We start from the raw sequence: 24,718 nt of genomic DNA, 5'->3' as shown, positions 1-24,718 counted from the left end.
ACTTGAGAGAGATAGAGAGATACAGGGAGAGAGAGGGAGAGAGTGGGAGAGGGGCAGAGACAGAGGGAGATACAGAGAATCCCAAGCAGACTCCGCACTGAGACTGTGGAGCCTGATGCGGGGCTAGAACCCACAAACCATGAATCATGACCTGAGCCCAGTCCAACGCTTAACGGACTGAGCCACCCAGGGGCCCCTCATGTTTATTTCTAGTTTTCGCCTCAAAGTCACTCATAATCGAGGCATCTTTCTTTCAAGTACAGGTTTTCTAAATATTTTAACAAAGAAGAAATGAAACTGCCACGAGCTACTCTGTCACAAATTCCTACACCAAGATGGAAAACACAATCCAGCTGCATTTATCCACGTTGCCCCACTTGAACGTCGCAGGAAGCCCACCCCGCATACTCCCGCCGCCCGGCCTCCAGCCCCGCCCGATTCAGCACCGGCGGCGGTTCACCCAATCACCTGAGGTCCTCCCGGCCGGCACCGCGCTAGCCAGCCCGCGCCCAGGAGGGGTCCTTCAGGCCTCCGGCCGGGCAGCCCTCCTCTGGGTCCTTGCGCGGTTGCGTAGCAGCTGCGAGGACGCCGACTGAGCCGGAAGCGGAGCGCGGCGCGGAGTAAGTCCCCGGCTGGCCCGCGGCGTCCGAGGCGGGACCGGGTCGGAGAATGACGCGATTCGGGGCGGAACGGGGACTGGGGCGGAACGCGACGGGGCGGGGTGGTCCGGGGACCGGGACAGGATCGGGATGCATAACCGGCGGGCGCGGACTGGGGAATGGTTGGCCACAGGCGGGCCAGCCTGCGGAGTCCGTGGTCTTATTTGTTTCCCCCCAGCAGTCTCAGCCCTAGGCAGGAGAAGGACGCGTCGTTGGGTGCACGCAGCGGTCTGGGGGCGAGGGCAGTCCAGCCTAACCGGGAAGGTTGGTTCCGAGATGTGTTGAATGCCAAAAAAAAAAAAAAAAAAAGTTGAATGAAAGACAGCTTGCGCACTGGATGGTGAGGACAGTGACAACCATTGAAACTCTTCGAGCTTGAAGTTAACAAGGTTGGGTTTGGCTTTGGAACAGGTCACTCTGCTCCAGCGTGGAAGTGGAAGGGGCACCCCTTCATTATGCTTACCAAGCATCTGCCACTTCCCAGGCACTGCTCATGAAGCTGAGGGTACCTGGGTAAACAAGGCTCAGTACCTACCTGAGGAGAGGCAATGGCACTGCAGTGGTACAATCAGGGAAACTCGGGATCCTGTTGGTATTTTACACCCTCCGCGGTGTTCACACCCTTGCCATCGCTCTTGCCACAGTAGACTGCCAACATCGTGTCTCCTTTCTTCTGAACCCAGCACAAGGTCTGCTCATGGTGAATGCTCAGTAAGAGCCTATGGCGTCATTTCTATGTGCCTAATTACCTCAGAGTCTGGACTATTGTACATTCTCAGTACAATTTTAAAGGTTCTGTTTGGGAGTGAGGAAAGAACAGAGCTAGAGATGATGTCACACCTAGATGTTGTCACTGGGTGGCCGGCACTGTCTTGTACAGATGAGGGATGTGAGGATTGATGTTTGGGGTGGGCAGGACTTAAGTATTTGTGTTTTCACATGTTATTTGTCCCTGTGTGGCAGAATCTACTAGTCCAAGTCTGGTAGGCAGTTGCCTACTTGAGTCTGCTGCCAAGAGAAGCAATCTTGGTGTAGGTGCAGATTTGGCATCGTCAGCATTTAGAAGATACTTGAAATAACCTTAGAGAAGAGGGTCTGTGGAATGTCCACAGTGAGAGAAGAAGAAACAGCTACTGATTGAACCAGGGTGAAAAGTGAAGGGGAGGTGAGAGGCATGAGGTGGGTGGTCAGGAATGCACATTAGGTGTCTCTGGCTGTGTGGGCTGTCATTCAGTGAGAAGAGCTCAGGTTTACAGAGGACTGTCTCTGTCTCACACTGATTGTATGACATGGGCACTGGTTTTTGTCCTTGTTTTACCAGTGAGAAACTTGTCTATGTACAGTTTGTAAAATACTGTCTTTTGAGGTGGGAGTGGAAGGTGTGGCCGTGAACATAGCTGTAGTAAAGAGATGACATAGGGTCCACCACCTGAAGAGGATTTGGGTGGGGACAAGATTACAACCCCACAGTGAAGCGAGTGACAGCCAGGTTGGTGGTGAGTAGAGAAGGATGTAAGTGTGTCCTTGGGCCCTGCTCTCATCAGCTCCTTCTCTCCCCAGTCCAGGAAGAGGAAGAAATAGATTTGGAAACTTCCCATCATTTTAACAACAGCCTCTTCTTGAACTTCCCAGACAGTGACAAGACCCCCTACACACGCACCTACCCCAGGCTGAACAGCCAGGAGCCGGGAGCCAATGGCCAGCGACAGAGCCAAACCCTGTGAGCTCGACCAAGAGAAATATGATGCTGATGACAACGTGAAGATCATCTGCCTAGGAGACAGCGCTGTGGGCAAATCCAAGTATGTTGGGAGATGAGGGAAGAAAGACCAGTCCCAGCGCAGGTCAGGGTTATTAGAAAAACCTGCTGGAGGCACAGAGGATCATGACTTCCGTAGGGGTGGTAGGGAATAGTCTTGGTTGGAGCCCAGGTGTCCGGGGGGGGGGGGGGGGGGGGGGGGAACACATCAGCAGCTGTGTGTGTTGCAGGAGGGGGGAGCAAGTCGTAAGGACTGAATAAATCAAGCTTTTTCCATGAGTCCTAGCAGCAGATATGGGCAGGTCACCCTGGAGACTGCTGAAGCAGTCCAGGGTGAGGACATCAGAGCCAGGGGATCCTGCATGTGCTGTGTGGGCGAGTCTGTGAGGCAGAAACAGTGGGAATGGAGACCCGGTGACAGATTGATTAGAAGCGGTGCAGATGCTTTCTTGGAGGAACCCATCCAGATTAAGCAGAGTAGAAAGAAATGACGACTGGCTGTGATCAGTGTGGAGACTGGCTGCATCATAACTGGCTCCAGTGCCCCTGTGCACAGTTTGGGACTCCCACCTGTAGGGTTGAGGAGGGGCTCTACGATGCTGGCAGATCCCACACCTCCCATTCTGCCTTCTCAGCTTGAGTCTTGTCTCCTAGGTGCTCCAGGTCTACCTTGTCTTCCAGCTTCATCACTTATTACCTTACCCTTTGATTCCAAGGGCTTTGCTGGTTTTTAGGCCATCTTCATGAATTCCCATTCTCCCTGCCCTACCCCATACATACACACTGCAGCTCTAGTTTAGCGTCTTGCAGTTACTCTGACCGCCCTCAACAACATGCCTGTACAACGAAAATGTGGGTGAGTGTTGTAGCATGGGGAGATTACATAGTAAATAGCACCCCCTTTTTCCCCAACCACGTTTAGTATTTCCCAGCACACAGGGAGCAGGAATGGCAGGCAGGCAGGCAGGGAGCAAGCTGTCAGCTCATTAGCAGATGGGGGCTGTAGAGAGTGTAGCTTGGTGTGAGCCCCAAGATGGCCACCTTGCCAGCTTCCTTGGTGCCGCCCAGCCCCAAGTTCAATGCCAGTTTCTTACAAGCCTCCCTTAGGACGACAAACACAAAGTAGTAATACAAGACTTCATCGATTACCACAGTGTTGGCCACTGGGGCCGCCCCAAGCACCAGACTTTCTCTGAAATGCCTTTCTTGTTCACACAGCACATTCGTGCCTCTTGATTCCATTTCCTGTTTGCACCTGTGTTTCTGGCCCCCCAAGCCTCTGTTGAGGGTGGACTCTAATGATGTAGTTCTTCCACTGCTTGTGAGCAGGCGTCCTCAGATCTGGTCACTGCCTCCTGAGGGGGGCTTTTCCTTCGCTCCTGCATGTGCCCCCATCCTTTCTCCATTGTATAGTCTTAGTTCTCTGATGAGATATTTGACCATATATGTGTGGGCTTGTTTCTGGGCTCTCTATTCTGTTCCATTGGTCTATATATCTGCTCTTAGGGGAGTATCATTAAGATACGATCCTACATTTTCTTCTCAAAGTTTTATAGTTTGGGGCACCTGGATGACTCAGTCGGTTGAGCGTCCACCTCATTATATCAGCTCAGTTCATGATCTCACAGTTGTAATATCAAGCCCCACATCGGGCTCCAGGCTGAGCATAGAGCCTGCTTGGGATTCTCTCTCTCTCTCTCTCTCTCTCTCTCTCTCTCTGCCCCTCTGCCCCTCCCCTATTCACATGCACACTCTCTCTCAAATAACCAAATGTTAACAAAAAATAAAAGTTTTATAGTTTCACCTCTTAAGTTTAGGTCTTTGATCCATTTTGAGTTAACTTTTGTATATGGTGTGAGGGAAGGGACTCACCTTCATTCTTTGGCATGGCAATATCCAGTTTTTCCAGCATCATTTGTTTAAGAGACAATGCTTCCCCCCACATTGAATGGTCCTGACACCCTTGTCAGACATCAGTTGACCATGTATGTGAGGGTTTATTTCTCAAGTGTCTATTCATTTCGTCTGTATGTTCATATTATTTGTGCCAGTACCACACTATTTTAAGTATTATAGCTTTGTGTGAAGGTTTGACCTCAGGGAAATGTGAGTCCCTCAATTTTGTTATTCTTTCACAAGATTGTTTTGGCTACTTGGGATCCCTTGAAATTCCATATGAATTTTGAGATATGTTCTTTTATTTTGCAAAAATGTCATTGGGATTGGGATAAGGATTGCATTGAATCTGTGGATTGGTTTGGGTAGTGTTACCTACTTAGCAACAGTAAGCCTTCAAATCCATGAACACTGATATCTTTACATTTATTTATGTCTAGTTTAATTTCTTTCAGCAGTGTTTTATAGTTTTAGTGTACAAGTATTATGTCTCCTTGGTTAAATTCCCTTTTCATTGCCAGTGTATGGAAATACTATTTTTGTGTGTGGAATTTATATCTTGCAGCTTTGCTGAATTATTAGCTCTATTACTGTTTTTGTGGACTTTTTAACGTTTTCTATGTATAAAATCACTATCTTTAAATAGAAATAATTTTACTTCCATCTTTCCAATTTGGATGCCTTTTATTTCCTTTTCTTGCAAAGGTGCCTGTGTTAGGGGCTTCTTGCAGCTGGTGTATTTGACTTAAGCACCTGGGTGGCTCAGTCAGTTGAGCGTCTGACTCTTGATTTCAGCTCAGGTCATGATCTCACAGTTCATGGGATTGAGCCCCACGTCAGGCTCTGCACTAACAACATGGAGCCTGCTTGGGATTCTCTCTAAATAAACATTTAAAAAAAAAAAAAAAAAGAATATGCCAGCTATGACCTGATGGATAAGGGTGGATGAGAGGTATAAGCCAGCCCTGAGCTCCCACTTTGGGGAAGTGAAAGCCCTGGGCTTGTTTTGACTGAAGGTGCACTTTCAATACACCCACAAGAAAAAGTCCCAAGACTTATTACTTACGGATCCCAGAAGTGGGAGTGAAATGAGCCAGGGGAAGGGCAGCCCTCCATCCTGGGTCACCAGCAAGCACTTATAAGGTGTTTGGGGGTGGAGGTCACTCACTTTTTGCAGGCTCAAATCTAAGTGGCTATTTAAAAAAAAAAAAAATTTTTTTTAATTTACTTATTTTTTGAAGGAGGCTCCATGCCCAGTGTGGGGCTTGAATTCACAAGCCTGAGATTTAAGAGTCACATGCTCTATGACTGAGCCAGTCAGGCACTCCCTAAGTGGTTATTTTAGAAGGTGCCAGGGAAAGACAAAGTGGGAACTTGGGCGGGCATCCTAAGCTCAGGTTCTTATCTGCATTTCGAGACTCGGTGTGAGCAGCCTTGTCCTGCTTGTCAGATGCCTGAGCAGCAGCTCAGAATGGCTGTTTTCTCCCCATAGCGCTTGGACTGGAACTTCTACGGCTGTGTTGAATGGAAATGGCAAAAGTCGGATCCTTCTCCTGTTTCTGATCTTAGGGGAAAAGCTTTTAGTCCTTCACAATTAAGTATGATGTTTATTACAGTTTTTTCATATATGGCCTTTATCCTGTTGAGGAAATACCTTCTATTGCTAGTAATTTAGTGTTTTTGTCATGAAATGGTGTCAATTTTGGCAAATGCTTTTTATGCATTTATTGAGAACAGGTAGGATTTTTCCTTCAGTCTGTTAATATGGTATGTTTTTTCTTACATTGAGCCACCCATAAATTCCAAGAGAAATCTCCCCTGGTCACGGTATATGATCCTTTTTTTTAGTATATGTGCTGCTGAAGCAAGCACGATATATGATCCTTTTAATATTAATTTGGTTGCTATTACTGTGTTGAAGATTTTTACATCTATGTTTAAAGATACTGTTTTTCTTGTATGTCATTGTCTGGCTTTGGAATCAGAGTAATGTTGGCCTCCTAGAAAGAATTAGGAAATGCCCCTCCTCTTCAATTTTTTGGACAAGTTTGAGAAGGATTGGTGTTAATTCATTAAGTGCTTGGTAGAATTCACCAGTGAAGCTATCCAGTCCTGGCCTTTTCTTTATGGGAGATTTTTGGATACTGCTTACTTGGTATAGTCCATTCAGATTCTCTGTTTCTTCTTATATCGGTTTGGTAGTTTGCGTATTTCTAGAAATTTCCTCTAGAGTATCCAGTTTGTTGGCATACAGTTATTCATGGTAGTCTCTTTTTTTTTTTTTTAAGTTTATTTTGAGAGGCAGAGCCCGCAAGCAGGGGAGGCAAGAAAGAGTTTGGGAGGGAGAATCCCAAGCAGGCTCCATGCCGTTTCCGTAAAATTGATGTTAGTGTCCCCAGTTCTGATTTTGATCAGATTTTGCCTTCTCTCTCTTTCCTTGGCCCAGCTAAAGGTTTATTGATTTTGTTGATCTTGTCAAAGACCTAATTATTGTTTCAGGGGTTTCTCCATTGTCTTTTTAGTCTCCATTTTGTTTATCTTCACTGAAATCTTTACTACTACCTTCCTCTCATGAGCTTGTGTTTAGTTTGCTCTTTTGTGTCTAGTGTTTTAAGGTGTAGTTTGTCGTTGATTTGAGATCTTTGTTCATTTTTAAGGTATGTGCTTAACGGGTATAAATTTTGCTCTTGGCACATCTTTGGCTTCATCCTTAAGTTTTGGTTTGCTGTGTTTCATTTTCATTCATCTCAAGACATTTTCTTTTTTTTTTTTTAATGTTTACTTATTTTTGAGAGAGAGACAGACAGAGCGTGAGCGTGAGTGGGGGAGGAGCAGAGAGAGAAGAAGACACAGAATCAGAAGAAGGCTCCAGGCCTCTGAGCTGTCAGCACAGAACTCACAGACCTGAGCCAAAGTCAGACACTTAACTGGCTGAGCTACCCAGGCACCCCAAGTCTCAAGACATTTTCTAATTGTCCTTATGATTTCTTCTTAGACCTTTTGCTTGTTTAATACTGTGTTGTTTAATTTCCACATAGTTGTGAATTTTCTGGTTTTCCTCCTGCTATTATTTTTGGTATCCTCCCATTCTATTGGAAAAGATGCTTCCTATGATCTCAGTCTTTTTAATTTTATTAAGACTTGTTTTATGTGATCACCTGTGTTCACTTGAGAGACATGTGCTGCTGCTGTTAGGTGTAGTGTGCTCTGTATGTGTGTTAGGTCTGACTGGTGTGTGGTGTTCTTCAAGTCCTTGGTTTCCTTGTTGTTCTGCCTCAGCCATTGTCCCCATTGCTGACAGTGGGGTTTGAGATCTTAGTATGTTCTCGTGCAGCTAACTACAGCTCCCTTTACTTTTATTGGTGTTTGCTTCCTGTATTTGGGGACTCTGTTTTTAGGTGCATATATGTTTATAACTTTTATATTTCCTTGGTAGATTAAAAAAACTTTTATCAATGTGTAATATCCTTCTTTGTTTCGTAACTTGTGACTGAAAGTTTATTTTGTCTGACTCTAGTACAGCTGTCCCAGCTCCTTTTTAGATACTGTTTGCATGGATTATCTTCATCTTTTGTTTTCAACCTTTTTGTGACTTTGGGTCTATTGTGAGTCTCTTACAGATAGTACATGCGTGGATCAGGTATTTTCATGTATTCTGCCAGTATTCTCACTCTTCATTGGAGAGCTTTATCCATGGACATTTGAAACAACAGTAATTGAAGCAATTACTGGTAAAGAAGGACTTATTTCTGCCATTTAGCTGTTTGTTTTCTGTGTCTTTTGGTTGTTTTCCTCAATTACTTTAATATTTTTTTTATTAATTTTTTTTTTTGTAGTGTGCTATTTTGATTCTCTTTTCCCTTTTTTTGTATAATTCTTTGTTTCTTAGTGGTTGCCCTAAAGACTACAATTAACATCTTAAACTTATAACAACCTATTTAAATATTACCAGTTTGTTACAGTAGTACACCAACACTCTGTTCCTAGATGTCTCCATCCCAGGCCTTTGTATTGGTTTGTTACAGACTGCATCTTTATATGTTCAGTGCTCGTTAACTTAGATTTATAGTTATTGTTTTATGTATTTGCCTTTAAAAAATTTTTTAATGTTTATTTATTTTTGAGAGAGACAGAAACAGAGCACAAGCCGGGGAGAGGCAGAGAGAGGGAGGGAGACACAGAATCGGAAGCAGGCTCCAGGCTCTGAGCTGTCGGCACAGAGCCCGACACGGGGCTCAAACTCACAAACCTTGAGATCATGACCTGAGCTGAAATCGGACGCTTAACCGACTGAGTCACCCAGGTACCCCTGTATTTGCCTTTTAAATCATATAGGAAAAAGGGGAGTTGCAAACCAAAAGTACAAGAATACTGGCTTTTATATTTACCTACATAGCTACATTTACTGAAGATCTTTACTTCTTCATACAACTTCCAATTACCATCTAGTGCCCTTTTGTGTTAACGTAAAAGAGACTCACTTTAGCATTTCTTGTAGGGCAAGTTCACTGGTAATGAGCTTCATCAGCTTATCTTTATCTGGGAATGTCTTAACTTCTTAATTCTTGAGGGATAGTTTTCAGGATATAGAAATCTTGGTTGACAGCTTTTTTCTTTCAGGACCTTTTAAATATGTCATCCCACTGCCTTCTGACTTCAGTGGTGTCTGATGAGAAAGGGGCTGTTTGTCTTATTGAGGATTTTGTCTTTAGGGTTCAACAGTTTGCCTATGATGTGTCTCAATGTGGATCTCCGGGTTTATCGTGCTTGGAATGTGTGAAGCTTTCTGGGTGTGTGTATTCATGTCTTGTGTCAAGTTTAGGAAGTTTTTAGCCATTGTTTCTTCAGATCTCTCTTTTCTTTACGATGCATATGTTAGTTTGCTTTGTGTTGTCCCATACGTTCCTTAGGCCCTGCTCATTTTTATTCTTTCTTTCTTCTGCTTCTCCAACTGGATAATTTCAACCACCTTATCTTCAAGTTTGCTGACCCTGTCTTCTGCCTGCTTAAATATGTTGTTGAAACCCTCTAGTGAGGTTATTTTGTTTTGTTTTGTTTTCATTGTAATTAATGTGCTTTTGTGCTCCAGAAGTTTTGTTGGGTTCCTTTTCATAATTTTTATCTCTTTATTAATATTCTCATTTTATTCATGTATCATTTCCTGATTTCTTTAATTCTTTGTCCATGAATTCCCTTAGCCCTTTGAGCATATTTAAGATACCCAATTTTGATAATTGACGAGTAATTCCAATGTTTGCATTTCTTTTGGGGTTGATTCTGTCAGATTCTTATTTTCATGAGAATGGGTCATATCTTCTCATTTCTTTGTAAGCTTTGGAGTTGTTTTGATGAGAATTAGACAGTCTGAGTGTTTTAATGTGACACCTTTAAAAATCAGATTCTCCCACTCTTCAGGCATTGCTGATTTCCCCTTGTTTGGGGAAACAAGAGTTGTCTATTTGTAATTTTTCCAGACTATTTTCACAAAGTGTGTATTCCTTGTGTGTGGTCACTGATGTTTCTGTTCTATTATCTGTGGTCAGATAGTGACCTGACAAAGATTTCCTTAAACTTCTGGCTCCAAAAATGGAAAGAAAAACTAAGATCTTCCTAGCCCTTGAAATCTCCAATATACACCAGCACGGGAAACCTGAAGCCTGAGAGAGCTGAGACCTAATTGAGCAAAACATGTGACCCAGACTGATTGAGGGCAATATCTCTCCGGCACCCCAGACCGTAGCCAGAACCTTGGAGCACAGCTCACCAAGTTGGTGCGACAGGCCTGAGGGATGGGCAGCTACCGCTGGTTGGCGCAGGTTGCCCTTCTACGGGGATCAGCACTCTGTTGCCACCTAGTGCTGTCCTGCTTCTGTGCATCCACTCAGTTCTGAATTGGTTCGTTCTGATCATCTTTTCCAGTTTACTGGATATTTCAGGTGGGGGTTGACCCCCCCCCCCCCAGAACCTCCTACTTCCCCATTTCATTAACGGCCTCAAGGTTCATCTCTTCCCGGTACAGATACTCAATTGCTTCCACATGCTTAATTGATGAAACGGTTAACCCCACTCAACTATAGCGATGCCTTTGTCCTAAATGCGATGACCATACATGTGGCTGCATATATTTTAAGGGCTTATTTGTTGTCTGTCTTGACAGGGATCTTCATCTGTTCTGTTCAGTGTTATGTCATGACACCTACCATAGTATCTGCTAAGTGGTAAGCAACTTAGTAAATTTGTTTTTAACTAGTTTGTACTAAAGTTGTCTATTCTTCTGTTGAAGAACATTTACAATGTTATCATTTTTACGATATTAAATACAATACTGCCGTGAATATTTTTGTGCCTACCATCTTGGGCACACACTTAGGCCTGGGGTGAAATGGCCTAGTTTTAAGATTACCTCAAACACTGAGATATCCAAATTGCTCTCCAAAATAGTTCTATTAAATTTATGCTGCTGCCAGCACAGTACAAAATCCCCAACATTCAGTGTCATGTGACTTTCTGAATTGTGCCAGTCTGAAGGGATGTGAAAGCTACTTCGTTTTAATTTGCGTTAAAATTATTAAATTATTAAAACACTGAGCATCTTTTTATATGTTCATTAGCCATTCACCTGTTCGTATTCTTAGTGCACAGGCTGTGTGCTCTCTCACTTGCGTATCAGAGCTGTTCATATTTTCTGTGTATTCATGCTTGTCAGTTACCAGCATTGCAGACATCTCCCAACCTGTGGTTTTTGTTTGCCTTTTTTTTAAATTTAAATCCAAGTTAGTTAACACACAGTGTAATAATGGTTTCAGGAGTAGAACCCAGTGATCCATCCCTTACATATATAACACCCAGTGTTCATCCCAACAAGTGTCCTCTCTAATGCCCATCACCCATCTGGCCCATCCCCCACCCACCTCCCCTCCAGCAACCCTCAGTTCTCTGTATTTAAGGGTCTCTTGTGGTTTTTGTCCCTCTCTGTTTTGCTTTTTTTTCTCTTTTCATTTTGAAATAATACAGATTTCACAGGATGTTGCACAGAGTGTACAGAGAGGGCCTGTGCACCCTTCACCCAGCTTCCTCAATGATAATATCTTAAGTTACTGTAGAACATTATCAAAATCAGAAAATTGGCATTGGTTTGATGCATGTATAATTCTGTGTCATTTTATCACATGTGCAGATTTATGCAACTATCAATGGAATTAAGATACAAAACTTTGGTCATTCTGCCCATTAATACTCACACCCACCCCACCTCACTTTCCACCATCCCTAACCCCTGTAACCACCAATTTATTCTCCATCTCTATAATCATGTCATTTTGGCAACATTGTGTAAATGGAATTATACAACCTGTGACCTTTTTCACTCAGCATAATATCCTTACAACCCATCCAAGTTGTTGCACTATCAATAGTGTGCTCCTTTTTGTTGCTGAATAGTATTTCATGGTAGATGGCCACGGTGTGGTTTTCCAGACTTTTCCAGTCACCTGTCAAGTGACATTTCAGTTAATTCTGGGTCTTGGCTAGTACACATGAAGTTGCTGTGAACACATGTGTGGGTTTTGGCACGGATGTAAGATTTTATTTCATTTCATGGCTAGACCATACAGTGAGTATATGTTTGATTTGTTAAGAAACTACAAGGTATTTATCCAAAGAATACAAAAATGCTGATTTGAAGGGGCACAGGCACCTCAATGTTTACAGCAGTGCTATCGACGACAGCCACCTTATGGACAGAGCCCAAATGTCCATTGACTGAGGAATGGGTAAAGAAGATGTGGTATGTATATATACAATGGAATACTAAAAGAAGACGAAAAGAATTTCATTCAAAAAGAATGAAGTCTTGCCATTTGCAGCAACGTGGATAGAACTAAAGGGGACTATGCTAAGCAAAATAAGTCAGAGAAAGATACCATATGATTTCACTCATATGTGGAATTTAAGAAACAACAGATGAACATAGGGGAAGGGAAGGAAAAATAAGATAAAAACACAGAGGGAAGCAAGCCATAAGAGACTCTTAAATACAGAGAACAAACTGAGGGTTGCTGGAGGGGAAGTGGGTGGGGGATGGGCTAGATGGGTGATGGGCATTAAGGAGGGTACTTGTTGGGATGAGCCCTGGGTGTCATATGTAAGAGATGAATCACTGGGTTCTACTCCTGAAGCCAGTGCTACACTGTGTGTTAACTAACTTGAATTTAAATAAATAAATGTTTTAAAAAAGAAATAAAATTATTTTCCAAAATGTCTGTTTTCCCACCAGTAATGTGTGAAAGATGCAGTTTTTTCTGCATCCTTGCCAACATTTAGTGTTATTGCTAATTTTTATCTTAGCCGTCGTGGCAGGCATGTAGTCATAGCTCAGCATGGTCTTACTCTCCATGTCCCTAATGCCTGGTGATGTAGAACATCTCCTCTTCGGTTACGTGTCTCTTCATGCCTTCTGCTCATTTTCTAATTGAGAGTTTTTTTCATTGTAGAGTTTTGGCTATTATTTTTCCAGGTACTGGTCTTTGCTGGATGTGCTCTTTGCAAACATTTTCTTCCTGTTGAGAGCTTGTCTTCCGCTGTCTTGTAACAAGCTATTTCATAGAGCAGAAGGTTCTACTTTTCATGAAGTCCATTTGTTTCTTTTATGGATCATGCTTTTGATGTTACTGAAGTCATGGACTTTGATCTCTACCAAGCCCTGGGTCCCAAAGATCTTTTTCCTGTGTTTTCTTATAAAAGCTTTGTATTTTTACATTTTACGTTTAAGTCTGTGATCAATTTTGTTTATTTTAATTTTTTTTAACGTTTATTTTTTTATTTTTGAGACAGAGCATGAATGGGGGGAGGGGCAGAGAGAGAGGGAGACACAGAATCAGAAGCAGGCTCCAGGCTCTGAGCCATCAACCCAGAGCCCGACGCGGGGCTCGAACTCACGGACCGCGAGATCGTGACCTGAGCTGAAGTCGGACGCTTCACCGACTGAGCCACCCAGGCGCCCCATCTGTGATCAATTTTGAATTAACTTTTGTTTAAGGTATGAGGGTTTGGGGTAAAGGTTTATTTTTTCCTTTGTAGATACTCACTTGGCCCAGCATCATTTGTTGAAAGACTGTCATTCCTCCATTGCCTTCTGCACTTTTGTGAAAAACCAGTTGGCTTTACTTCTGTGAGACTATTTCTGGGTTCCTTCTTGTATTCCATTAGTCTGTGTGTCTGTCCCGCTGCCAGTACCACACATCTTGCTTACAGTAGCTATAGTAAGTCTTAAAATTGGGTAGACTGATTCTTCCCATTTTATTCTTATTCACATTTGTTTTAGCTTTTTAATTCCTTTGCCTGCCTACATAAGTTGTATGCAATCTTGACGATACCTATAAAACATCTTGCTGGAATTTTAATAGGCATTGCATTAAGCCTGTATATCAATTTTAGGAGAATTGACATCGTTTTTTTATTGAGTTTTCCAATCCATAAACATAGTATGTCTCTCCATTTATTCAGATCTTTAATTTTTTTCATCAGTATTTTGTACTTTTCAACATACTAATTCCCCTCGTTTCTTATTTTATTTTTTTTAATCGAGAATGGATGTTGAGTTTTGCAGATGCATTTTCTCCATCAATCAATATGATCCTGTGATTTTCTTCTTTAGGCAGTTAATATGTTAGATTGCATTCATTGATTTTCAGATATCGAACTAGTCTGGCACGCCTGAAATGCTTCATACTTGGTCGTGGTGTATAACTTCTTTTGTACGTTCCTGAATTCTGTTAATAATTTGTTGATGCTATATTCATGGAAGATGTTGGTCTGTAAGGTTGTTTTTCTTTTCCTGTACTGTCTTTGACTGATTTTGATATCAGGATAAAGTGACTTCATAAAATGAATTCCCTCTTCTTCTGTTCTCTGGAAGAGATTGTGCAAAATTGATATTAATTCTTACAGTGTTTGGCAGAATTCTACCCTGAAACCATCTGGGCCTAGAGATTTATAGTTACAGAGCTATTCAAATGATCTCTTTCTTACTAGGTTAGTTTTGCTTGTTTGTGCTTTTAGGAATTGGCCCATTATTGAAGCTTTCTGTATTTTCATTTATTTCAAGCACATCTATAGTTGCTCATTTATGACAGCTACTTTAAAAACTTTGACAGATAATTTGAACATCTGTATCAGCACAGTGTTGGCACTTATTGATTATCTTTTTTCACTCACTTTGAGATCTTCCTTGATTCTTAATATGATGAATGATTTTTGGAAGAAACTGGGATGTTGTGAGGATCATGTTATGAGACTCTGAATCTTATTTGAACCTTCTGTTTTAGCTGGCTTCCTGCAGCGCTGCTTCAGTAGAAGAAGCGGGGAGGCAGCACCTGTGGTCTCCACTGACACTATGGGGTGGCGGCAGCGGGGGGGTGTCTCATTGCCATATGGTAGAGAAGAAAGTTCCAGCTCCCTATCAGGACAGCTTGGTAATGTTGTTGAGGTACCCCCCAAGGGTGGAAATCTAAGCTCCCCACTGAGGCTACAGTTTTTCCTGTGGTGTTTGCATGCTAGTCATAGTCTAAATGTTTTTTGTCCTAGGCACTGGCTGTGCAGCAATAAACTAAAATCGCTTTCGTGGCCTCCCATTCTAGTCGAGAGAGGTAAACTGTCAATAAGTAAAATACTGAGTGTTTCTGTTGGTATTACCTACAGGGTAAGACAGAGTACAAGGTAAGATAGAGCTTGCCTATTACAAGTAAGATCACCAGGGAAGGTCCCACTGCTCAGGTGACATTTGAGCAAAGCCCTGGAGGACCTGCAGAATATTAGGGGAATGGCTCTTGGGCAGAGGGCACAGTCTGCCTGGTGTCAGTTTCCTAGGCATAGAGCAGGGATCATGGTGTTTGTCAGTAGTGTGCAGAGGCAGGAACAGTGGGTCTGAGAGCCTCGCGTGGACTGGTATATGAACTTGTGGTAATGTAGCCTGTTTTGTTATGAGGGGCTAGTAATGCTGATTCCGGGTTCCAGACTTGGAGAATGGGGTGATGCCACTAACTAGATAATTCAGGAACAAGGACAGGATGAGTGGGTTAAACAAACTCACTTTTAGACTTATTGAGTTCATGGTTCACACAGACTTCTCCAGTGTAGACGTATGGCAGAGCTCCAAAGATCGGTCTTTATCCCTTCAACTAATACAGGTTACCGGCTGTTGTGGTGCTCCAAAAGAAGGAAGGTGAGGTCCCTGCCCTCCGGCAAAGCAGCTGTGGGTGCTGGATCGGTGTTACAACTAAGGGATGCCGGGCACTTAAGGGGAGTCAAGAAGAGGGTTGGGGGGCAGTTCCTGGGCATTGTCCTAAAAGGAAACTGTGTGGCTGTGGAATGAATGGCCCCAGCTTGTCAGCCTGGACAGGGGTTATGACGCGGGGCAAGGAGGAGGAAGGTTGAAGGATGTACCCTGATCACCTTGCACACTGTCCTTACAGACTTATGGAGAGGTTTCTCATGGATGGATTGTATCCTTCAAAGTTTGAAGTGCTCCTTGTTCCTGGGGCCCTTCTCCCCTCATGCCAACTCAACCTCACTGTTCACCCCTTTGCCCTGGGGAGGAGGGCTAGGTGAGTGAATGCATAGGTTTCCTTCATGACTGTTCTCACCAGTGTCCTGTTTGCATTTGCTTTACATCAGAAAGACAATAGAATGGCTAACAGTACCTGGTCACGTGCCTGGATTCAAACCCCACCTCCTCCTCCTTAGTAGCTCTGGCCTTGGCCAAGTCACTTAACCTCTCTGACCTCAAAGCTTGGGCTAATGCTTTAAAATTCTCTGGTATGAATGAACTTTGTAAAACAGGAACTGCTCCCTCCTCCTATGGATTGTCACAAGGTCTAGGCTTGGAGCGAGACACTCCCTGGCAACTGGGATGGTTTTAAAAAGCTTCCCACGTCAATCTACTAAGAACTGTGGCAGAAAAGAGCCCTAGAGTGTCCTGCTTCCTGCCCTGGGCCTTGACCCCCAAGGTGGAGCCTGAGTATATCTTGCTTCACCTTCTACCAAGTGCTTCTTTGCAGCTGCCCCTGCATCATCCCAGCTTTGCTGGTTCGACCACCCTGCATCTTGCAGCTTCAGGAAGTAATTCCCCAGGCTTTTTGTTGGGGTTTCATGTACAGGCAGGTCACAAACAGCTTGTCAGCTGTCTAGCTTGTAGAGATTAATTTTCCCTGGAATGGTCATGTTGCTGCCTAAGGCTGGGTTTCCCCTCTGGCCTGCAAGAGCCCCGTCCATGAAGAGGCTGGGGCCCCCAAGGTTGCATTTTCCAAGTACGTGATGCTGTTTATGATGGCTTCTCTTGTAAAATTCCATTCCATGCTGTCCCTGGTACTTAGATGGCCGGGATGTCTCCCAGCCTCTCCTGCCCTTCGCCTTTCCATGGGGTTTGTGCCAGTGATACTTGAAAGTGATCCTGTCTGCCACATTCATTCAGTTTAAAATCTAAAGAACTCCAAAAAGAAAAGGAGAGGGCCAGTTTCATCACACCAGTGCCTCCCCCCAAGCACCTTCCTTGCCTTCCTTTTTGTTCATCTCTTTTCCTTAACCTGAATGCAGTCAGCCGCAACAGCTGTCCACGTATGCCCTGACCCTGTACAAGCACACGGCCACGGTGGACGGCAAGACTGTCCTTGTGGGTGAGCAGCACAAGGCCGAGCCATAGACTCTCAAGGGCGAGGAAAGGGGAGGGGATGGAAGTCTCTGGGAGAGAGGCAGGCAGGGAGCAAATGAGACCCCCAGCAGAGACTAAGGGTAGTAGGAAGGACCGAGAGAGGAGCCTAGGGAGGGTGGGAGGAGGCACTCAAGACCTCCGTTCCAGCTCTCTGACCTGGTATTCTAATTTAACCAGCATAAAGAAATAACAGTTGTGGTCTGAATATTATCTTCCACAAAAGCTTTTAAGATTGTGAGGTCATAGCCTGCTGCTTGGTTAGGCCATGCACCCTGCCTGCCTGTGTCCACCATCTGTGGTCAACACACGTGGAAAATCAGCCTGGTTTTGACCTCGGAAGGTCCTGCATCTTGTGGGTGGGAGAACAGGGACACCTGCCTTCTCCCTTTTGGGACTTCCTGTCTGCATTCTCCTTCCTCCTGGCCTGCCCATGTGTCTTCTTCTCACCCACCCCCATGCACCCCCATACACACACCTCCCACGGCACACCCAGGTGCGTTGTGTCCTGATGACGCACACATGCGCGCTGTGTGGTCTTCGTTCCTCCCTGTCCTCCCCGCGTGTTCTGTTTCTGCACACAGAGATCTGCACAGAGATGCTCAGTGTGTTCGGGTCTCTCTGCCCTCCGGCCCCATGAGGCAGTCAGAGCTGTGTTCATGTTGCAGACTTTTGGGACACAGCCGGCCAGGAGCGGTTCCAGAGCATGCATGCCTCCTACTACCACAAGGCCCACGCCTGCATCATGGTATGAAACCAGCCGGGCAGTGGACAGGCTACCCTCTGGGCAAGCTTGAGGGGTGACCCAGCAGTGCTGAGCCCTCCTCACCGAGGCCGGGTGCTGGGGGAGAGGGGAACAGGGAAGCCTGGGGAGGTTTCAAACTACACGTGCTTCCAGAGGTTCTGAGTGTGAACAGGCCCAGGTGAGCTTCGCTTCAAGTGGGTCCGGATGAGGAACCCCCATCCAGGGGGAGGAACCCCCATCCAGGGGGAGGAACACACCCAGGGCCTCAGCATCAGGCATGCCATCTAAGGCAAATACAATCCTTTCCTGATGGAGCCACCTACTCGGATAGGCTCTCGAGGCCCCCTTGACTGCCAGCTGGTGTTGCTCCCAAGTGGCCCCTTTCCTCTGTGCTGTCCAGAACACAGTCTTCAGAGGTCCCCCCAGAGCCACAGGATAAAAAGTGCCATAAGAGGGCCTGAGGGAGGGCTAGGGAAGCACAGGAGAGCTGTGCAAGGCTGTGTCTCTAGGGCCTCCTGCCCAGAGTCCTGGCTCCATTCACAGGTTCCACTATCCCGTAACACAAAATCTCTTGAAATTTTCCAAATTGTAATACTAGGTAGTATCTTTAAGGGGACAGAACAAGGAGGTGACTGGGAAAGGCAGATGGGGGCAGTGCAGGCCAGCAGTCTCACCTGGAGGCTCACATAGTCAACATCTTTGACCTTGGAGAACTGGGAGGGCAAGGCCCAGCCATTTGTTTTGATTCTGCGCTGGCATTTGGGGCTTTGAGCCCACCTCCGTTTTCTCTCTGGGAGTGTACTCCTCCTGCCTCTGACCCCTCTCCATTGGCTCCATTTGGACTGTCTTCTGAAACCTGGGGATGTCTGTCCTGCCAGCATTCCTACATGCCTGTATCTCCCGGTGCCTGCTGCATGGGGCCAGGCAGGTAGAAAGCGCTCACCTGGTGATGAGCACCTGGGGATCTGCTAGTCCCAGAGGGAGCTAGGCTTCCACCCTCCACCTTGAACCACCTTGAAGTCTTGATGGGGCTGCTCCTCGTCCCAGCCAGCTCCTCCTCAGCTCTCAAAACAAGGAGAGCCAGCTCAGGAAACCAGACCTGGATGAAAGGTGATCGACAGTGATCATGGGAGGCAGCCTGATGTGAAGCCGATTGCAGAAGACCCATTACAAGTGTCATTTAAATTCAAGACAGCATGGTCATTTGTTGAAATGGGGCCTGTGGGTACCACGGAAGAACCTCCCGGGGGGGGACCTCTTGCTGCCTCCAGGGTAGGGACCCATGCCCACTGCCATGCAGAGCAAGCCCCTGGCCCCGGGTGAGATCCATTTGGTCCCATGCAGGACTGGGTGGTTTGGAAGTAAGAGCAGCCATTCCAGCAGGTTACAGGGTTGTCCAGCTCTATCTACTGTGTGCCGGGGCCTTTGAGCCCATCCTGGAGGATGGCCTTTGAGGAGCTCCCACGGGGGTTGGAGGGACTCCATCCCTGCAGCAGCAACTTGAAGCGTCTCAGGACTTCTGGCCTCCCCTGTCCTTTGAGCCAGTCTGCGGTGTTCATGTTTATTGCTAATATTTTAAAATAGGTAAAAAACACTATAACTTGTAAACTGGTAATCAAATTACAAGCTACAAAATAATAAAAGATAGTCTTTCCATCTCCGGCCACCTACAACGGATGGTCATGTGGAACTGCTCCAGCTTCCTGATCCAGAGGGACAAGCGGACACACAGCACCGGCTCCGTCACTTGAGGGCTCTCAGCTCCTTCCGCTACAACTGGCTGATTCTCCCCAAGACTGTGAGGAGGAGCCTGCGGCCCAGCGGGGGTTAGTGGTGGTTAGTGGTGGTCGTGAAGTGGAGACCTGGCCAGTGAACACCCACTGCCTCCTGCGTGTGGACCACTACCAACAACAAGAACGCTTGGACGACCCTCCCAGCATCAGGCCCAGGATCTGCAGGAACAAGCACCACTGCGATTCCCAGAGCCAGCACAGTCCTCCGCAGCCAGAGCCTGGTGGCGGCAAAGACGCACCTGCCCCCTCCGCCAAAGCAGGAGAGATGCCGGCTGCCTCATGATGATCATGATGATGATGATGATAATGGCTAGAAACTACTTTTAGGAAGTTTAAAATACAAAATGAATACGAGATTAAACAAAAGTTTAAAATTAAAAGTACATCAATAGTAACTAAAGGGGAATTTTACAAGCATTTAAAATTATCACAAAGAAATTTTAAGACAAAGTTTAAGCAATAAAAATAAGAATAGACTAAGGGGGAGAAAAAGCAAAAATTTACAATTTGTAACAGACTATTGATTAGTACAATGATACAACTTGGTTAAAATAGGTAAACGGAATTAGGTGACAACAGAAAAGGAATAAACTTTTTTTTTAAGATTTATTTTATTTTTAGAGAGTGCGGGAGAGAGGGACAGAGGGAGAGAGAGACTTCTTAGCAGGCTCCACACTTAGCACGGAGCCCAACGAAGGGCTCAGTCCCATGACCCTGGGATCACGACCTGAGCTGAAATCAAGAGTCAGACATTCAACCAACTGAGCCGCGCAAGCATCCCTGGAATAAACATTTTAAAAACCACTTTTGGATCTGAGGCTCTGAGGGCTTCCCTTAGAGGGACGGGAACAAGTGTAGCCTTTGTTCACGGGGCCGCTTGCCTGCATGTGCACATCACGTGTGGGTGGGGTGCAGATACCGACAACCTGAGCTCTCTCCCCTCCTGTGTTCATTGCAGGTGTTCGATGTGCAGAGGAAAGTCACCTACAAGAACCTGAGCACCTGGTACACAGAGCTTCGGGAGTTCAGGCCAGAGATCCCGTGCATCGTGGTGGCCAATAAAATTGATGGTGGGGCCATCCCTGCATCTGCGTGTCAGCATTCCGTGGGGGACCCACCACCACACATTTCCTCCTCCATTCCTGGGGCAGTGAACCTTCAGTGATCTGTCCTTCTTCCCTTGTTTGCTTGCCATCAATCTCTTGCCAGTAAAGATACCAACTGAGGCAATCTTCCCTCTCCCCGAGACACAAATCCCTTTAAATGAACTCTTTCTAGGACATGTCCCCTGATTGCCCCTGCCTGCCCCACTTTCTGGAATGGGGGCCTCCAGTGACCTGTCCTGCCAATTCCTGTCCTTGTCGCTTGATAGACAGGCCAGTGTTTTACCTTCTCTCTACAGCAGACATAAAGATGACCCAAAAGAGCTTCAATTTTGCCAGGAAGTTCTCCCTTCCCCTGTACTTTGTCTCAGCTGCTGATGGTACCAATGTTGTGAAGGTAATGGTGGACTGCAGAGGTAGTCTAGTGAGGTTAGGGAAGGCCAAATGGTGAAGGGACCAGGGAAGCTGCAAAGAGAAGGGCTGGCCACAGGGACGGTGGAGAGGACAGGTATTGCAGGGACTATGAGTGGGCAATCCAGAGCAATAGAATAGGAAGGGGTCATTGTATTGACAGTAAGGGAGGTAATGGGCTGAGCTTGGCGAGAAAAAGTACATTGATGGGGAGAAGGTGAATTGAGGGGTGACCTTGCCGACTTTAGGGGTAGAGTATTGGGTGGACATATGACACGGACAGGGCATTGGCACCCACGGCCATGTCTTCCTTCTTTCCTTCCTTCCACCACCTCCACCTCACCCCCAGCTCTTCAATGATGCAATTCGATTAGCTGTGTCGTACAAACACAACTCCCGGGACTTCATGGACGAGGTTTTGCAGGAGCTTGAGGTAGGTCAGGCCAAAATTTTGGGTGGGATAAGGAAAACAACTTCTCCTCAGAGGGATGTGGAACATAACCCAGCCTTTGCAGGCAACACATGCCCATCATGCATGCGCCCCTAGAATTATCAGAGCTGTGCTCGGCATGTACAGGGCCAGACCTCACCTGCAACCTTGTTCACAGAACTTTGATTTGGAGCAGAAGGAGGAAGATGTGCCAGACCAAGTGCAGCGTGGCAGTCTTGAGAGCCTCTCCCCTTCCTGAGAGAAGGAAGCCTCTCTTCATGGACTTGGGGGGTGGGGGTTCTTTCAGAATACCCTCCCCTCAACAACCCTCCAGCTCTGAATTGAAAAACTCTTGCAGGCCATCCCCCTCTCTGCCTCCTGCAAGCCCACCCATTCCCCCCACCACCACCTCCATGGCCCATGATACCTGACCTTTCCACAGTTGCCACCCCCACCCCCGTACTCAGGGACAGGGATGGGGTCTGCACAAGCAAGCACCCTCGACAGGTATGAGAAGTCCAAGCAGAGCGTCAAGCAGAGTTAGAGATCAGTACCTGAAGCCTCCCTATGTTGTGTAGGGGCAGTGAAGAGCTTCAGGGAACATGCTTTGTGTATCTCTCAAATAAAAGGAAACTGAGGTGTGTTTTCTCTCCCAGAACTGACCTCAGGGCCTATTCATTGCCTTTCCACCAAGGGAATTATTTCTAATCCCTTACCATCCCATTCCCACCTCTACAGATTTGGGGGGTGGGGGGGGTGCTCCATTCTTTTTCCTCTTTAGTCTCCCAACCAGCTTTTTTTAGAAATGGTTTTGAGCAGACAGCTGTTCATCCCACATGTTTCTCAGGGTACCTGGGTACTGCCAGCACACTGGTAAACTGAGGTCTAGATCACAGGACAGGTTGGCCATTAAAGTCAGGGAAACAGGTGACATGTCTAACAACACTTAATACCATGGCTCACCTATTTGGATTAGAAGAGCTTCCCGTAGCCGCCACCCCCCCCACTTGTTTTTTGAGACTATTTGGGCACTGCTTTGTGGGGCAGGGAGAAGGGCTGCCCTACTGCCTTTCCCCCTTCTCTCCTGGACTTGGGGCTCACTGGTGTGTGTATGATCATCCTGTGCATTGTTTCCATTGCTTTCATTTTTATAGTAAAGCTTGACTTAACACAAACGTTACACGTTATGTGCATGCTTGTGGGTCTGGATTTCACTGAGCAAAAACCCACAGAAAGAACTTGTGATCATTAGCTGATTAGGAGGAAGGTTGCCTTGACCTGACATGCGAGGGCAGCCCTGGTCAGCTTTACTGACCATTTCAATGGAATTCAGCATTTTAAAAAGAATGTGTATTTGGGAAGAACAAGAAACAAGAACAAACCTTATTTGCCTTTAAATTACTAATTCTTACAATTTCAACTGAAAAGATGTAACTTGACCTGGGATTTGGGGGAATGTGTTACCCTGGTGAGGTGGGCCTTTAAGAATGTCAAAAACAAAACAAAAAACATTTGGTGTTGTAAATGACTCGTGTAAGTATCTTTTTAACATAATGGCTTTATTGAGATATCATTCAAAGACCATAGAATTCACCATCAGTATTGGTTTTATGTAACCATTTGGAGTCAGGTTCCAAAGTGAGGGGAGCAGAAGAGGGTGGGAGGCCAGCTTCAGTCTCCTCTGCCTCAGAGTTGGTCCCACTTAGAGACCAGGAGCTTTTTGTGGAGGTCAGCTATTGTGGGACAGGGAGGGGGGTGCAGGTGGTGGCCCCTAGCCTCCAAAGCAAAGTGGCTCCTCCTGCGAGTCAGCAAAGGGCAGTTCTCTGGAGAAAAGGGCAGGGTTATCCATCAACACTTAAAGCAGCCAGGGGAGGAGTGCTCAGGCAGGGTGCCAGAAGCACCCATGGCCACCCACCTTCACATGCTCAGACCCACCTGCTGCTTAAAGTTCATTCCACCCTGACTAATACAGGGAACACCACCCCTGGATCTTTTTTTAAATAATTTATTGAGGTGAAACTTATATAACATAAAATTAACCATTTTAAAGTAAACGACGCAGTCCCATTTAGTACAATTTCAATGCTGTGCAACTATCACCTCTGTCTAGTTCTAAAATATTTCCATCACTCAAAAGTAAAACCCCTTGCTCATCAAGCAGTTTCTCCCCCAGACCCCCTCCCTTCAGCCCCTAGCAAATTCTAAGCTGTATTCTGTCTATGGATTTACCTATCCTGAATATTTCATATAAATGGAATGATATACTGTGACCTTTTGTGTCTGTCTTCTTTAGCACAATGTTTTCAAGATTCATCCATGTATTAAATATTTCATTCCTTTTTAGGACAGAATCGTGTTCCATTGTATGTATCTACCACCATTTGTTTACCACCACCACCACCCCCCCATTCGTTGATGGACATTTGGGCCGTTTCCACCTCTTAGCTATACGAGTAGTGCTGCTACAAACAGGCTTGTACGTGGACTTCCATGAACAGCAGGCTTCTGCCGTCACAAATTACCACTGCCCGTAAGGCTTACAGCAGATGCTTGTTTCTCAGTTCTGCAGCCTGGGTACTCTAAGGGTGCCAACAAGGTTGGTTTCGTTCTGAAACCTTGTTTCTTGGCTTGTAGGCAGCTGCCCTCTCACTGTGTGCACACAGGACCTCTTTGTGATCAGAGAGATCTCTTTCTCTTCGCCTTCTTAAAAGACCATACATCCTTTGACATCCAGATTGGGCCCTACCTCATTTAACATTATTTAACTCCCTAAATTCCTTGACTCCAAATACCGTCACATGGAGGGTTAGGGCTTCAACATGAATTCCAAGGGGACATAATTCAGACCATGGTACAGTACATAATTAGGAGTGGCATTGAAGGATCATGTGGTAATTGCACGTTTAAACTTTTGAGGAACTTCCAATGTTTCTCAAAGTGGAACCATGTTACTGTCCTACAAGCAATGGACAAGGGTTCCAATTTCCCCACATCCTTGCTAGCACTTGTTAGTTTCCATTTTTAAAGACACATTTAGTCATTCTAGTGTTGTAAAGTGGTACCTCATTGTGGTTTTGATTTGCATTTCCCTAATGACATGATGTTGAGCATCTCTTCATATGTTTGTTAGCCATTTGTAAATTTTCTTTGGAGAGATATCTATTCAAATACTTTGCCTGCTTTTAAATTGGGTTGTCTTTTTGTTGTTGAGTTATAAGA

At 45.5% G+C, this 24,718-nt stretch overlaps 1 protein-coding gene across 3 annotated transcripts; it reads left to right on the top strand.

The window, feature by feature from the left end:
• The first annotated feature begins 537 nt into the window (after window positions 1-537).
• On the top strand, window positions 538-23,769 carry RABL2B (RAB, member of RAS oncogene family like 2B). 3 transcript variants are annotated; one of them, XM_049626632.1, is made up of 9 exons: window positions 538-620; window positions 2,292-2,461; window positions 15,786-15,815; window positions 16,906-16,985; window positions 17,686-17,765; window positions 20,514-20,625; window positions 20,961-21,055; window positions 21,419-21,502; window positions 21,678-23,769. In XM_049626632.1, the coding sequence occupies exons 2-9, from the start codon at window positions 2,355-2,357 to the stop codon at window positions 21,756-21,758; spliced, it is 669 nt and encodes a 222-aa protein (XP_049482589.1). In that variant the 5' UTR covers window positions 538-620; window positions 2,292-2,354; the 3' UTR covers window positions 21,759-23,769. The 3 variants fall into 3 exon arrangements, with proteins under 3 accessions (XP_049482589.1, XP_049482588.1, XP_049482587.1); XM_049626631.1 differs by having other exon boundaries at window positions 539-620; window positions 20,958-21,055; XM_049626630.1 differs by lacking the exons at window positions 538-620; window positions 2,292-2,461 and adding an exon at window positions 15,014-15,535 and having other exon boundaries at window positions 20,958-21,055.
• Window positions 23,770-24,718: the final 949 nt, after the last annotated feature.

The sequence above is a fragment of the Panthera uncia genome, chromosome B4, assembly GCF_023721935.1.
Source record: "Panthera uncia isolate 11264 chromosome B4, Puncia_PCG_1.0, whole genome shotgun sequence".
Taxonomy (NCBI): Eukaryota; Metazoa; Chordata; class Mammalia; order Carnivora; family Felidae; genus Panthera; species Panthera uncia.
This window is presented reverse-complemented; position numbering and strand designations above follow the sequence as displayed.

Bases quoted from the DNA above. Each gene is read 5' to 3' on its own strand.
- RABL2B (XM_049626630.1), top strand. From the start codon at position 15,381: ATGAGTGGGTTAAACAAACTCACTTTTAGACTTATTGAGTTCATGGTT. The intron at 17,766-20,513 runs GTATGAAACCAG...TGTTCATTGCAG, and splicing joins AGGCCCACGCCTGCATCATG to GTGTTCGATGTGCAGAGGAA. The intron at 21,503-21,677 runs GTAGGTCAGGCC...CCTTGTTCACAG, and splicing joins AGGTTTTGCAGGAGCTTGAG to AACTTTGATTTGGAGCAGAA.